At 40.3% G+C, this 17121-nt stretch overlaps 1 protein-coding gene across 1 annotated transcript in view; it reads right to left on the bottom strand.

The window, feature by feature from the left end:
- Positions 1-16912, bottom strand: part of PDXDC1 (pyridoxal dependent decarboxylase domain containing 1) — a 32503-nt gene extending 15591 nt beyond the window's left edge. The window contains exons 1-8 of the mRNA XM_075767438.1: positions 16695-16912; positions 9369-9442; positions 8755-8820; positions 7390-7473; positions 6530-6676; positions 4010-4199; positions 1466-1534; positions 881-959 (exon numbers count right to left, since the gene is read on the bottom strand). Of these exons, the coding sequence (XP_075623553.1) occupies positions 881-959; positions 1466-1534; positions 4010-4199; positions 6530-6676; positions 7390-7473; positions 8755-8820; positions 9369-9442; positions 16695-16715 (730 nt within the window). The 5' untranslated portion in view covers positions 16716-16912. The remainder of the gene's footprint in view (positions 1-880; positions 960-1465; positions 1535-4009; positions 4200-6529; positions 6677-7389; positions 7474-8754; positions 8821-9368; positions 9443-16694) is intronic.
- Between the last annotated feature and the right edge of the window lie 209 nt (positions 16913-17121).

The raw sequence follows: 17121 nt of genomic DNA, 5'->3' as shown, positions 1-17121 counted from the left end.
TGATGGCACATTCATCAAAAAATTCTGAATTGTTAATGTGAAACTGATTTTCACCAAGAGATTTGCGCTCACAAAAATAAGTCCTAGTCATATTACTACATCAACTGACACAAGCAGAACTGTAGCAGTACAATCCAACTTCAAAACAGCTACATAAAAACCCCTCTAGACAGGTAATTATTGTGTGGTGGCCTGGTTTTGACAGGGATAGAGTTAATTTTCTTCCCAGCAGCTGGCATAGTGCTGTGTTTTAGATTTAGGATGAGAATAGTGTTGATAACACGCTGATGTTTTAGTTGTTGCCAATCAGCCAAGGACTTTTTAGGTTCTCATGCTGCCCTGCCAACAAGAAGGTGGGGGTGCCCAAGAAGCTGAGAGGGGACACGGCCAGGACAGTTGACCCAAACTGGCCAAAGGGATATTCCATACCACATGACGTCATGCTCTGTATATAACTTGGGAGTTGGCCGGGAGGCAGCACTGCTCAGGAACTAGCTGAGCATCGGCTCCAGGTGGTGAGCAATTGTGCTGTGCATCACTTGTTTTTTATATTCTTTTATCATTATTAATATAATTATTACTCTCTTCCTTTTCTATCCTATTAAACTGTCTTTATCTCAACCCACGTGTTTTACTTTTTTTTTTTTTCTTTTTGATTCTCTCCTTTCTCCCACTGGGGGTGGAGGGGGAGCGACAGAACGCCTGTGTGGTTGTTTTAGCTGCCTGCTGGGTTAAACCATGACACGTGGTCATTAAGATATTTTCTGATATTTCTTGACATGCAACCACTAAGCTGTTTAAGAAAATGTATTTTTTTTTATTTTATATATATTCATGAAATCATGTGCTTTTTTGGTTCTTGTTTGTCCATAGCACTTACCAGCATTGGCCACAAGCAACAAAGGCAGTTTTCCAGAGTCAACATCATCTTTAATCACTCTGTCCAACAAAGCAACATCCTGTCATCAATAAGAAAATATGTATTCATAAATATGTTTATCAAACAATACAGAATTGTTTCTGCTGAACTGGAGAAATGCACTAAGAGTGAAAATGGACAGCATTCTGAAGTTCTGGAAGACATTCTTAATGTCCATCTTTGTGGCTTGCCCTTTCTTCTTCTCAAAGGTAAAATAACCCAAAGGTCAGACAAAGTATTTTTCACAAATGCATCGTGTAGTTTGTAAATGCACCTCCAACTACATGTATTCTAAAAAAGCACCTTACTATATGCCAATAAAAATATTTTGCAAATGACAAGACCAAGATACAAGCTGCTGGCTTTTTAGAAGATTTCAATCTACAATTTGTACAGCTATAACACAGAAGACTTAGAGGTTGAAAAAGTGCATTAATAAGCTTTTCCTAACAACATACCTGACATTCTTTTTAAAATTTTTAAACCCCTCATTAAATGGAAAGGAAAAAAAAAAAAAAAAAGAGCTCTGAAGGAAGACAAACTCACCATTTGATGTTGAGATCCAAACATAGTGTTACAAGGCACACGGCACATGCAAGAAAGGGGTAACCCTAGCTGCAATAAAAATAATGGAATTTCAACATTTGAGACATACTCATTTCAAGTGCTCACAGAAATATATACAGTGATACAAAAACTAGTAAATATGACAATAAAAAGCTGGATATTACATTACAAAGTAAGTTTCCTGCTGAAACTTCTAATTAAATTAATAGCAGAGAAAAGCAAGCACAATAGAAATCAGAAAAACCCAACATTCAACATTTGATTAACATGTCAACTGCGTTCAGTCTCTCTAATGAGATGCCCACGCCCTGTACAACAGCCTAAATGCAATCCTCTTTTTCTTGACTCCCTGCAATTAATACATCCTATGAGCAAATGCGTGCTTTGGGCATGGGCTGTGTTCACTGGAGGTTCATGGTCACTTCACTACTGAGTAGAGAGCAATCTGCCTACTTGGATCATACAGCTCAGCCGACTAGTCATGCTGGTAAGTCTGATGTTCTGCCTTTGTTATGGAGGCAAATTCCAGATAACTTTCGCATCATTAACATGAGGGGGAGCTGAGAAACCACGGTCTCCTGCATTTTGATCTTTAACTTGGAAGATTACTAGACAAGTGAAATCTAGTTGACCGTACTCATCACCGAATAGACTAGTTTGGGTTTATCCTTTCATTTAACAGAAATTGAATTAACGTCTGGTTACTCAGTTTCAATTGTCTGCTCTACAATATTCACTACTTCTCAAAATCTAAGACTGAATGCTATCACTTTGAAGTTCAGTGATCACCTAATGTGGACAGATTACCTTATAAACAAAAGATATGGCATCATTGTTATTAGCAGTGTCTGTACTTGGAAGCAAAAGGCTCCCAATATACTGATTCTAGCAGCATTTCTTGTATCAGGAAGTTTCGGACAATAACTACATGCAACACTTGTCTTACCAAAGACACCAACCTATTCCAATGAACTTTTACCACCTACTTCCCAAGTCCTTTTGTGCAAGACAAGTTCCACCTATGCTACCATTTTTATTTCTCTGCAGTCTGCATTTTGATCTGTTAGTAGTACCTCTGTCTGCCTTCTCCAAAGACTTGAAAAACAAAGTCCCTAAGAACTTGACTCTTCATTTCAGTGCACGTTAAGTTTGAAAAATAACACTAGTGCACTGAATGTTAGGTATGCAACAAGAAAGTCTGTATATAGCCTCAGTCAGCTTATTTCAGTCTACAAACATCCATGCAAATAAATACTTCGCAAGTATTAATAATCACTAGGAAAAAATGGGTTTCTTTAAAGCCCTGGGTTGTGGGGTTAATCTTGCTATTTCAAACAAGACTTTTTGAAAGGGGATCAGCACAGCCTACTTCTCCCTCAACTGTTTTCCTTAAAAAAAAAAGCTAATGTTTATTGAAAATAAGAGTAAAGGGGCATCACTCAGTACAAGTTTTGCAATAACTCAGTGTTTGGAAATCCAGTATGTTTGGGCTTGGGTCTTTTTCACCATGAGCAACAGCTTATATAAAGCACAATGCATTCTAGAAATAACAACTCGATTTAAATAAATAAATTTGGCATGTAGGATCCTTTCATTGGAAATATTCAGAAAATTTCTCTTCCTCCCACAGTATCACTGCTGCAAAACACAGGCTGTAAATGCAAGCTGAAAGTATTTTTTCTAGACAAGTGGTTTTAATTTAAACATCTGGTCCACTACAGCTACTGACTGAGGTTACCCCCCATATGGGCTTTGCTTCCTTTGCCTGTGTTTTATAATTAAGTTGGAGATCACAATTAATAAAGCAATACCAACACACTGTACAACATTTTTGTATGACTAGCTTGCAGATATGTGGCTGGCATCAAAGTATGGTTTCACCTCAGACTCACTTCCTCTCCCACCCTGTTGTGTTGCTGTTCAGTCACATTGCTATTGTTTCTACCATGAGGAAAAATAACTAAAGTTTTCAAAATCACCAAAGTTATGCTTTTCCTAAAATCAACTTTTCTGAGGCCAAAGCTCATTCCTCATTCTTCAGAATGCCCCTTTTCATACTGTGAGACACATCATCCTAAGTCTTAGAAATGTATATCATTTTATAGGCTATAAAAATCTACTATGTCCATAGAAAGGCAACAAAGAGATGCAGATGAAGGGAATCTGCTCACAATGAACACTGACCAAGTGAAGGCATGGAAGAAACAGGAGAGCTGAGAGAGAGTCTGCTGAGCTTGCTGATGGATACATGTATTCCGTCAACACAGTAGCATCAGGAAAAATCTGGAAGAAGCTTCCCTTCTAACAGTGGAAGTTCCAGGCAGATGCATGGATCTAAAGCAAAACTTCCACTGGCCCCAACCAATTCACAAGACTGCTGCCAATAGCTTACCAGACCGTACTGCAAATACTGGTATCTCGCAGGAAAAGCCTGAATATATTTTTTAAATCTAAATTTCAAGTAGGCAATATGTAGCCAGGTAAGTTCTACTTCCAGCTAAAACCCCAACTTATTCACTTTACCTGATTGCAGAGAGCTTGGCCCAAGCCTGTTCTAGCTGCAGAACTAATGTATATGACAGGCTGCTTAGTATATAGCACGTTAAATCCCTCTACTGTATAATCTTCATAGTGTGTGTGAATAACAAGTCGACAGATTTTTAGGAGACCTTCACGATCATCTTCATGATAATATGCTGATCCATTTTCATACCTGCAAGAAAAGCCGAGTAAATATGACCAACAAAACCAATAGCCATTTTAGTGACCGAAATAACACTGACCAGCAAAGGAGCTCGCACAAGGACAAAGACAACAGATAAAAACCCCTTCTGTTTTCCCAGGACAAAGCAGAGTAGAAGGAGACTTTGATGAGACAGGTCGAGATTAACAAGGGAAGCCTAGTATATGTTTTCATTTAGACTCAGAGATAAAGTAAGAAAAAATATCTGGGCTCCTAAGGATTTTTTTTTAAGAGTTCAAAACCTTGCTTACTAAGAGCGTAGCAGGAGAGGAAACATATGAAAGGCTTCATCTGGGTTTAATATAGATGTACATTCTGGACTGCTAATTTTAAAGAGAATGCAACCTGACATTCTTTAAGTTGTTAGTAAAACTGCAATGAGACACATGATAAGAGGTAAATGGGCAGAAACTTGCAAACTTTACTATGAAATCACAAATCAAGTTATTTTGTAATACCCAAAATTACTGATGTCATTTGTAAACTCTCAAAAATACAAATTAGGCCACAATTTCGTACAACCTATTCAGCCCACTGCAAGACAGTTTTCCAGATGTTTTAAATATGTGAGCTACATAAATGAAGTGTATTTTTCCCCAGGAGTATTTTAATGGTTTTATGGCTATTTTGCCTTCAATCTGATTTATTAGGCACGTTTCCTTGGGGGTCATGGGGTTGGGGGGGGGGGGGGAGTGTCTGCTCCTCCCCCACCTTTTTTAACCCTTCTAAGAATCAAACTCAGATCAGCATGTTAACATTTACAGTCAAGAAACAGGAGCAAAGTAACCAAAGAAGAGGTAAGGCATGAGTGTTCGACACTGAGGGCGATCCCTCAGCTGTCTTAGCTACAGAAAAGGAAACAGCAACAGTGAAAGTAGCAGGTACATCAATTTATTAAGCAACTTGCAAGCTAGATTCTTCTCGTAGTGTTTCTGTGCAACATGTAAATCAGTGGTCTTGTACAATTTAAGAGCGGCATTTATCAACAAATTTACTTTATATAACATCTGAAACATCTTAGGTTGTCACAGACTACCTGATGCACTGCTGAGTATTCCAGAGTTAAACTCCAGAAAGACCCGCATGCAAACACTTATTTCACCTTTACACAACAGTTCTGTGATCTAACATGGGCAAAGGGAAATTCCTCTGGTGTTGCTCATAGCCACAGGAAACATCAAGAAGTATGAAGCAGTTCACAGCATGGTATTTTGTTCAGTGGTGTTGCCTATGGGTCACAAAACTTTGGGGACCACAGTCCAATAGATACTCACCATTACTCACAAAATCACAATGTTATTGAATATTTGATTGAAAACAGAAATATTTCTTTTTCTTAGCCATGCCATTTAGAAACATCACTGATGTGCTCTATATATACACGTACAGTTGTCAAAATAGCTGGATTACCTCCAACTTCTCAAATTTTGTCATTGCACAAGGTTTCAACATGTTGAAGTCAAAGGCAGATAAAGACAATAATTGAATTTATAAAATAATTCTGATAGAGGTGAGCCCGTCAACATAAGGAAAATGCTTTGCAATTCTCACAAGTAAATTTCAGTTAACTTCAGTTATATTTTTACTGTTTCATCTTGCACTGCACTAAAAAAAAAAAAAAAAAAAGACACCCCACCAAAAAACCCGCTTCTCCTCAGTATCACCAGCAAGGTTTTCTGAAAGATATAGTATCATAACAGGGAGAAAGTGGGAGATTTTTTTGGCTTCAGGAAGAAAAATGGAATTTCTAATCAGTGAATCCCCCTCCCCAGTTGCTTTCCATTCTTCTCTCGTGGAACAGTTTAAGGTATCCATGCTACATGATGAAATAGGCATTTATGAAAGATTTCACTGTACTGTAAGTTTCAGTAGTGTCACCTACCATACCTGGAAAAATAAACTAGATCCAGGAAGAACAAAGGAGAAGTTAACTGAAAACATCTTTTAAAAGTAGGAAGTACCCCACACCTCAGCAACATAGCACATGCCTCAAGAAACAAGAATTTAGTTAAACGTTTGACCAACTGTATGTCTGCAACTGTACTTTGCCCTTAGCTCCACTATACGGCCCTTATAAAAGGATTTTTATGGCAACCACGCTACTAATAATTTCCTGCCATTCAACAAGTCCTTTTTTTTTTTTTTTTTTTTTTAAACTACATGATGTATTTCAGACCTTTCAAAGAATATTAGTAAGTTTGTGGCACAGTGGTTTCTTTTGTTGACATCCTCGGTCCAGTCACATATTTTTAAACAATTATCCCTACCAAGTCATACACAAGTTATCCAGAGTGACTCACCTGAAAAGCCTGCAGAGCCAGAGAGTAGTATCAGAAAGGATCCTTGTTGTAAGTTTTCTCAGTCTTTCCCTGTCCAGCACGGATATATACGCAGCCAAACTATGTCCCAGTAGAGCCATGTGACCCTGCTCACCAACATTTTGAAGTCTGCAAACCAGAACAGAGTGACTGCCAGCTAAATACAAGTCACAAACATCACAGTAATTTTAGGTTTGCGTGTTTTTACTGGAGAGTGGCAGAATTTGTTGACATGCAATTTTAAATACTTAGCAGAGAGAAGTAAAGCATACCACAGCCACCTTCCTGCCACTGTGTACACCTACTAAAATGCCAGTGTAGACAAAAGCACTTGCACTTCACTTTGGCTGCTTCGGGTAATACCTCAGCTGCTTTTTTAGCCAGTGAGCTGGCATGAGTTGGAACTAAGCACCTTGTCTGCACTGGGACTTCAATGCATTAATAATCTTCTGCAGATTATTTAGTATTGTTTCCATTTTTCTGTAAAATGGAAACCAGTTTTATTCCTTCCCCCCATCTTCTTTAAAATCTACAGAGATGGTAAAAAAAAAAAATTACTGGTACTCAAAGTTTTATAAGACTTTCAGAAAATAGAAAACAAAATGAGTCACATCAGAAACAATTCCCTTGTGTAATTCAATTTAGTAATTAGTAACGAAAGCTTAAGAAAGCCAAGCCTAATGCATTATTCTGGTTCACTATATAATGCAAGTTGCCTTAAAAAACTTACACGGTTGCACAATATCTTTACACTTTAAAACACTTAAATGTATAATTCTATAACAACCAGAGTATAACAAAATCAAGTATCTTCCGCATACAATAGATCATATTGGCTTTACCGGTAGGCCTGTGAAGTTTCCTCTTCCTCCTCTCCATGCATTAGGTTCTGAACTAATTGAAGTATGCTCACCATATCCTGGCCGCTGGCATCCCAGGGAGGGGAAAACAATCACCACAGGGGGGGGGGGAAAAAAAAAAAAAAAGAGTAAAAAAGAATTCAGCACTAGCACCTAATGAAGAGGCCTTTTGGGACACCGCACGGTAAGACAAGACAACACCACTGCACTTCTACAGAATGCTGAGTAGAGCATCAAAACCAGTTCCTTGCTCTCAGAGAAAGAGATAATGAAAACAAGGTTGCTGAAACAATTGATTCAAAACCCTATTTCACTATAGTAGGACACTTTGATAAGCATGAACTTAGACTCAAGGAAAACAAGTCTACTGAAATCTGAAAATCTGGACTGAAAAGTTTGACTTGACAGCATTTAGTTGCTTTTTGCTACACAGCCAAGTAAGGTAATAGCTAAGGATCCAGACTTCTCTTCATGTGATCCAGCTTCAGCTCCCAAATGCACCACACGTCCTACACAATTACCTACTAGTTTCTGGCCAGATACTAGTTTCTGGCATACAAAAGCTACATTAGACTTCTGACATGATGCGCTCTAACGTGGTAAAACTGGGAAAGACCCACAACACTTCAACTTGTATAATTCCAACTAAAATTTACAGTAGTATAAGAACTTACACTCCAACAGTTGAAATGGCTTTTTATTCTTAGAAAAGCTAATTCAGTGTCTCCACTCAAAACCAACTTCAGTTATGTACACAAAAGACTTAAATAGATGTTACAGTATTTTGTGAAGTGCTAGCTTGGGCTCCTGCAGGATCATCTTCCAAAGAGGCTACAACCAATTTAAATCTTAGTTTTTACGTACACTGATCTTACCTGCCTTATGCACAAGAACTTTGTATAATTTTTAAGACAGTTGTGCTGAAAAGGTGGAGGGTTTTTGTTTTGATTTTCTTTTGTGGTTTTGTGGGGTTTTTTAGGTTTTCTACCTTATCAGTCTTGGTTATTTTTTTTTTAATCTGGGTGTTTAAATGAATCTTTATTCTATAGCACAAGTTTGTCTATATTTACTTTAAGTCTCAATCACAGCTGTATGCACCAATATTTCATTAGATTCCAACAGTTCAAATCTTCAGTCACCAAGGACAAGTAATCTTTTTTCCTACATGAGTATGGAAATAGTTGGTATGACGATAATCTTCCCCCCACACACACAAGCATGGAAAAAGCTGAAATAATGCCTGGCAAACATTCATGTTTGCATTAATACAGAAGTTGCTTGGAAAATAAACGTTACACATATTTTACAGATTCTGAAAAGCATTATCTAAAACCTGTTGTTGCCTACCTGCCTTGGAGTGGGCCAGGAATATCCTTCCGTGCATACTTCTTTTCATTTTCCTCCTCCACTTTTCTAAATTAAAGTCACAAGAATAAACTATGTATTTAGTTTGTGTTTTATAACATCAAATACACAGTTGACTTTGACTTGCAGAAATACATACTGACATGTTTGCAGTCTATTTCACTGACAACAGTTTCATAAATAAATCAGATGAGACCAACACAAAAGTACAGCTCAGACTGAATCAAAGAGTTCCTAAGTTTTGGGCTTTTAGTTCTTTAACAGAAAATACCAAATTTACAGAAGAGTCTCATACATACAGGAATTAAAAGTTACTTGCACAGCAATAGGAAAAAAAAAAAATCTAACATCTCTGAAAAAACTGACTCACTGGACTTGCTCTGAATATTACAGAACATGCATAAAAACATATACATTTATTTTTTAAATCCATCATTAGAGAAACAATGGTGATTTGTATAGGTGTAAGCTTCAGAATGACGTGTCCTTAAACTGCCAGGAAAATGAGTTCTTTCCCATTTAATGACAGCAACATTAATAATCCCCCCTGAGCACAAACAACCATTGTTTTTGTAGTTGTTATCCATTGCACATACCTTTGATTGTCTTCCAACATCTTCATTGCTTCGTTCAGATTCTTTCCCATTTCTGCTAGAGTAGGGTCGACCATCTTCCAGGCAAAAAAATAACAACTTTTAAGATAAATGGTTTTGTTGTCTTTTCTTACTACTGTCCCCACAAACATCCTCAATACAAATTTATGCATCAGGCAGATTCTCTTAATTAGTCTGTGCGTACTCATTTAAAAGGAACAATGTTGTATATCCTGAAGTCAAAATATACAAAATGAGAACATATTACTAACCTAAAACAACCCAAAAAGAAAACCCAATTGTGATCTGGATTTTATTATTGATAGATCTAATTTTTTTCTCCACAAGGAGAACTTTTTCCAAAATCCTCTTTAATTTCTAGATAGCTCTTTTGAAGTCTGATGAACAATGAAAGAAAGAGCATCAGAAGGCAAGAAGGATTTGAGAAGCGCAAGGTGTTCAACTAAGTGCTTGTTACAATGCTTTAGCTAAAAAGATTTAACTATGTGCCACTTTAGCCCAACTGAATTATTTTTTTTCTTTTTCATAGCCATACCACATCAGCAATAAAACTTCAACTATTCCCTTAAATGTAAAAATTCACATGCAGTCCTATCCAAAATTTAAAAAAAATAATAAAAAAATCACCAAAAACCTGCTAAGGGACACCCTGATCTTTCTACAGAGTATGGAAGACAGATTGATACCCTAAATACAATCACAGGTCTTTCAGTGGCAAATCTCCTTTAGAAATCATCCTTTTACCTCACCTGAGCAGAACTCGTGTTTCCATACAAAAAACCCCCAACCATTACCATATCCTCAGTTGAGCTGACCCCACAGTCAGTTCTCACGATGTACAGACTCTCATTAAAAAAAACAAAACCAAACTAGCCATTCTGCCATATTAGCAACAGGAAAACAAACAAACAAAAAAACCCCACAACCTCAAACCAACCCACCACCAAAGGAGAGAGCCATCAGTGGGTAAGTACAACACTATTCTTACAAGAAAGTTACCTCCTAGAAACAAGTTGCTTGGGAAGCTAAACACTGAAAAATTTGACCAAGGCAAGTTTTAGGTCACTGAGCATTTTGATTCAAATTCAGGGGAAAATTTGCATAAAGTGACAGTTCATTAATTTTTTTCAGATCGCCCGTTCAACTAAGAGGTATTAAAATGTGCTCAGGTAGTAATTCCTAGGACAGATTTTTAAAAGCAGCATTTCTTACCTAGGGAACACAAGAAAATACCATTTAAGACTGCTCTAGCAAAGGCAGAAATAAAACGGCAGGTTTCCCTCCCACCTTCCCATTCAGGCTTCCCTGTCAAGCTTTTACAACAGTAGTTTTCAAAACAGATGAGAAAACACCTAAGCCAAATACTCTTGTAAATCTCTTTTTCCCAATTTCTGGTACCTTTAAACCAATTTTTAATCTTAACTTATTGGAGAGATACCCTTTAACTAGAGTGAAGGGTAAAACTGACCTGCAGCAGGCAGCTTAAGGCAGACTGACACACAGAAAAGGCTTGTCTTACAGCAGCTGCAGCCCTCTAGCTACACAAAACAGGTCGGAAATCCTGAATTCCCTGCTGAAACCAGGTACCAACAGATACTTGTTAAAGAGCCTGTCAGGATGGAAGGGCTCTAAAAATCATTGAACTTATCTCCCCTGAACCAGTGGCACGTTCAAAGATGAGCAAGCAGTATTTTCCAAAGAACTGCTTTTGCTTTGAAGAAGTCTCTTTCATGAGCTTTAACCCACGAAGCCTGGCAGGAGCTTGTGAGGCTGACGCAAGAGATCTGGACAGGAACATTTATCTGTTTAGGGATTAGGTGCATCTAGAAGCTTCCAGAGAATAGGAAAGGTGTCATCTGGCAGAGTCTGATTTACCTATAGTGGTCAATATTGAACCGTATTTGAAAAATCAACATACCCCATTATGAAGGCAGAAGGTAACACCACTGAAAAGACCCATGTCATCAGGGAGCCCAAACCCCTGAGGTACTCAGGCGACTGTTACAGAGCCTCTTCTCCCTCCCTCTGCTTCCCAAAGGCCCTGTAAGCACAGCCTCCCTGAATTCAACACCAACCCTTTTCAAAGGGCCTGCCCACGTACAAAGCCTCCAGTAGTTAACCCGTTAGACTGCTGCTAAGGATGGGGGGGTGGCTGTTTAAAAAAAATGAATATCCCAAACAAGTTTAATATTTAAACTTACACTATCCATACTGCAGGAACGTAATAGCTTGTCTGCTACCGCTGTTCCTACAGGCCTGCACGCACTTTTCCATCACCACTGATGGAAATGCGTGCAACTGTTGAACATGTGCAACACAGGCAAATACGTTTGCTCATGCAGATGCAGACACAAGAGCAAATTTAATCACAGAAGGTAGCGGGATTAATTTACATGAGGATTTTACACTATTTTCATCCAAAGGACTGATCAAGAAAAGAAAAAAATTAAGTTGAGAGTTACCATATGTTCAAAGATTATTTTTACCAAAATATTTAGAGATTTAACTCATATTATAGCAAGTAGTAGGTGGCTGAAAGAATCAGTAGTCAGGCATGGTCACACTGGATCAAGCCATGATTGATAGCTCTCTGTATTCCATCGCTTTACAAGTGGCCAGTAACAAATGTTTGGAGGAAGAACAAAAGAATAGTGCAAGTATTCAATAATATTTTCCCACAATAACTCCCAGCATTTAGCAATAAATGAGTTTTTACACTTCTGGCTTCTACAACATCCACTGGCTACAGGTTCCATAACTTAATTAAGCACTGCAAGAAAAAGCAGTACAAATATGAAAGGTTCAAGACCTCATCACAGAGATTAAAAAAAATACACACATTGAAAGCATTTTATACTCAGAATACTATATATATATATATAGCTAGAAGAAAATTCTAAACATACATTTTCAGTGGTTTCCAGAGTTGCACCACATCAAAGAGATCTTAAGAAATCAGGTTTGCTCCTGGCAGACTTTGAGTAACTGGACAGAATTTACTGATTGTGACTATTTTGCACACTTCAATTCAGGTTGCCATAAAACATGATCAATGGCTGGAAGGTAGTTATTTGCTTGAACCTTCCTCAGCATCACATGCAAATATTGAAACAGATCTGTTGTAGATGAGGACACAAGATGTAGAGGCATTACAAAAAGGGCTCTGAGCTGCTTCTTTTGTTTGTTACCAATGCAAAATTCACCTGCTGGAATTACATCAGATGTTAAAACCCGCATATGCTTACCTCGTGACCCATCCTGTCTCACTTACTAGCAATTACACGTGCATGAAACCCTTCTGCCAATAAGCTGGCAGAATAAATACATAAAATACGGTTTAAAAACTCATAAGAAGTTACGCTAAGGTTCATAAAATGCTATGAAATCCAGCAAGTCTTTGAATTCTGATGTGGGTTTAACTGGAAAATGAATGCCTTTTTCTCCCTGCCCCCCCTCAATTGCTAAACGGACATGCAGAAACTTATTTTCTCCTTTGGATTATGGGAAGAAAAACAAACAAACCTTTTACTGCTGCGCACTGGATTTTACATATGCTTCCTCCTCTGCTCACGTTAGTAAGTGCATGGAGGTGGGAAGCAGAAGACTATCTACTTATTTTAAGCAGCAAGAAAAGTAGGTGTGGCAAAGTTACAACAACAAACCACTCAGTTAAGAAAGGTTTCTGAACACGCTGTAATAACATGACACAATAAAGTGGTACCTTGCTTTAGTTTAGTCTGTACATGAGATCAAGTGTGTATAAAGTCCAGTGGGCAATAACCAGAATACCTTTTCCGTGTCCTTGAACTGTTTTTAGGAAGACTGGCAGACGAGCTCTCGAATACCACTTCCTGACCCACAGGACAACGCGCTCTTTGAGGGGTTAAACCAGCTGCACTAGATATTATATTAGCCTTGGTTTCGGCACTCAGTGCTTCCCTGATACCCCAGGATCCGACTGATCGCAGCTCGGTGATCCTTTGCCCAGATGAGCTACAGGACATGCAATGTCCTTTCAAGCTCTAAGGAGGCACCAGCCATGGCGTCTCCCTTCAAGGTGTCCATTCAGCAGCCCAACACCTCCTGTCTCCTTAAGCCCCCCAAAGATCCTGACAGTCACTTGTTGCCTTCAAACCGTGTTCATCCAATGCACTGAGGTCAACTTGCAATAGGTTTGATTTGCAGCTACTTCCCTATTTTCTAACTAATCTGATACTATTTTTTTTAAGCACTTTGAACTGTAAACTGCTTCTGGCTTTACAGGGAGCATGTCACACCTTGGGGTCACTTGGCAGCTGGGAAGGGTAAGGAGCCATTCTCCAGTTGTGATAAGACTGAACGTTAGTTAGAAATTCAACAAGGAGAACGTTGCTTCATATACCAGTGTTTTACAATCTTGATTTTGCATTTCTCCTAACGTGAGAAAGGGATGATTTTTCAACAGTCTACATAAACTATAGTGCGTGCAAAGAAACCCAGAAGTGTAGCTCAGTACATATCTCACGAGGAGTATATTTTCCCACTACATTATTATATTTGCCTAGAAGAAAGTTTTACCATCAAAAACTAAAAACTGTTCTGAACAGTAAATTAATCTCAAACAATATCAGTATTCTTCGGCCAAATGAACACTGTGTTTATTCTCCAGGCGAAGCAAAGGTTTAGATAACAAACCAAAAAGCAGCCACCTCACGGCTGTCAGGCTTGAATGACAACGGCAGGCACTGTGTCACCACCGGGTGCTACCTGGAGGTGTTTGCTCGTGTTTGCTCGTTTAATCTTTATCACTTCCCTGACATGCACCAGGACTTGCACGCAGGTCTGCCGTCCCAGTTTTCCATAACGTTACCAGGATGTTGTGGTAATTAATGCGGAACAAAAGATAAAAGTCACCGGCTGAGCAAGAAACCAGAAGTTTTTTCATGTTCAGGGAAAGCGCTGCTGTAGAGACAGCAAGAAGTTACAAGGAAAGGATTTGCCCTATTTTACCATCTACAAAGTCACCTAATTTGAAACTTAAAATGTTACAATCCTTCAGAAGATTGGTCACTTCTATCAAAATATTAGTGGGGGAAAAAAAAATTAAAATCATAGATCTGTTAGCCAAACTTGTGAAGTTAACACAGGCTTCCAGAACAACTTAAATTCACCCCAAAAAAGCTTTCCAGATGTCAGATAAAAGTTATTCTATACCACTTACGATGCACAACATTCATACATAAAAAACCCCCAAAACATTTGTCTGATAGAACAAAGATAATTTGCAAAAATTAAACTATGAGGATGTTGGTGTGCACACCTGTGGGTCAGATTCTACAACGGATTTCCTCGCAACACTATCATACAATGTTTTCAATTCTCAAGAAGTTTCTCGTCTGCTATAAAAAAACCCAAACAACTCCTCCATTTGCAAGAACCTAATGACTGTAGTCATTCAATGTCACCACGCATTACAGCTACTTAGGTGATTCTACCAAAATGCCTGCTTTGTCATGAAAAATACAAAATTTTGACAAATTTTAATACAAGTAAAAAATACTTATCACTGACATCCCAATAAGCTACGTGTATATATACATAAGGACGAGATAATCCATGATTCAAGTAAAAGACAGTCTCAGATGTATTATGATAGTGCTTAAATAAGCACAAGGTAAGCAGACACACATTCTCCAAGGATAAAGATATCCCAGCTTGGATGAATTTCAAATTTATTTAGGGAGAAGACTTCTTATATATCGTGCTCCAGACTGGATAAAGTGCAGGTTGTACCTATTTACAACATTCTTAACCAAAGACTATTTCAAGGAGAGCACTAACTGCTCAGTGGCTAAAGACAGTAATTGTCTCGTGGTATGTTATTATACAGAGGATTACAGCTTGTATCATACATGGGGAAAAAAGCCATGATAAATAAGTAAACCAAACAATAACTTTTCAATATATGCTGATAGATAGACGTGTATAAAAAGTCAGACATGCAAGTTTTCGTAGGGCTCTCACCATTATAGACTATGCCTATGGTGGTTTTATTCATCTTATGATGAACTATCAAACAAAGTTTCTACGGATTTTGTCAGTACCGCAGGACAATCACTTGCCCTGCACTGATGTGCCTTCTTTAAATAACTGCCTATTGCACCATTATTCTGCTCGAGTCCGGTTGATGAATATACTAGCTTGGAATATGGTGTTTAATTAAGTTTTACTTAAGTAATCAAAACTTTTCAAAACAAGCAGCAGGCACTGTAACTTTTGTCGGCACTAGTAAAGAACTTAAGCTTTTAAAGACTACCAAATACTCTTTAACACTCTATTCTTTGCATGGATTGGAACACATCAAACCATTTTGCTACCAACTCATTACCCACATCAGAAAGATACCTCCTGAATTCCCTCACTATTCATTTCACTAGAGCACATCCCATTCAAACTTCTCTAGCCAATTCCAAAGATTACTGAACGGGCTGCATATCGTCCGTGAGGCAAGGGGAAGGATGCTTTGACACCTCTTAAGCACGTAAAGTAGAAATTATGCCAAGCGCACACTGCCCTGGAAGACAGCCGGTACCAGCGATAGGCTACGCCGGAGCAGCCCTGCCACCCTCGCTCCTGGGGCAGGCCCTCTGAAGCGGCAGGTGCCACCGAGCCAGCAGAAGCGCGGCAGGTCCCAGATCACGCTGCCAGATTCTGACTGACTCACAGTGACAAAGGCGAAATAAGTTTTGTCAGTCACTTATGGCGTTACAGAATCAATATTTGCTTTGTATAGTACATTGGACAGAAGAGAGCAAACACAGGGCTGCAAACACCTTCGGTATAAGATTAAAATATATATATATATATATAGTCTCTACTATCCTGCTGAACGGTAACATTCCCAGGAAATAAGCTCCATCTTCTTTTCAGGAAAGCAAACAAACACCCCGTTCCTAAAGCAGCGTTTCCCGATAGTTATTCCGACTTTTACGGATCCGGGACACACGCACGGACGCGCCCACAGCCCACACGGCCAGGCGCGGCGGCGGGGGAGCGGGCACGCCCGTGGCTTCGCTGCCCACCCAAGGCTTCCCGACACAAAGTTGACGCGGGCCCGTGTGGCGCAGCCCCCGCCCCCCACGGAACCGCGACACGGCCGCACCGGGCCCCGGCCCCGGCCCCCTCCCCTCGGCCCCGGCTCCACCGCCCAGCCAGCGACGCGGCCGCCGGGGCCTGCTCGCCCCTCAGAGCCCGCCGCGCCTCAGCGCCGCCCCGCCCGCAGGTGCCCCGAGCCCCCGGGTCACCCCCGCCCCGGTGCGCCCCGCAGACCTTCTCCAGAGACGCGTCCATAGCCGGCGGGGCCCCCGGTGCAGCGCCGCCTCCCCGCCGGGCACTTCCGCCTCAGCCCCGGCCGGCTCCACGCTGGCAGCGCTGACGAGACCGCGGCGGGCGGAGCGGGGAACGCGCTCACCTAGGGAACGGCGACAGGCCCGCCCCGCGGCCGAGACCACGGCGGCCGGCGGGCGGGGAGGACGCGGGGCAGCGGCACTGCCGCGGCAGCAGGGGCTGAGGAGAGCGCCGCCCGCGCCCGCCCCTCCCCAGCTGGTGGAACAGTCCCGAGAACGACCGGGGAGGTGACAGGTGCTGGCGCATGCGCGGTGAGCGCGGCCCGGGCGGCCACCGGCTCCCGCCGGGGAGCGGAGCGGGGAGGTGAGAGCTGCGCGGGGGCGCCGTCGCCGTGTCGCGGGTTCGCATC

This window comes from Balearica regulorum, chromosome 15 (genome assembly GCF_011004875.1).
Source record: "Balearica regulorum gibbericeps isolate bBalReg1 chromosome 15, bBalReg1.pri, whole genome shotgun sequence".
Taxonomy (NCBI): Eukaryota; Metazoa; Chordata; class Aves; order Gruiformes; family Gruidae; genus Balearica; species Balearica regulorum.
Note: the sequence above shows the minus strand (reverse complement) of the source record. Positions and strands in the feature narration are given on the sequence as shown.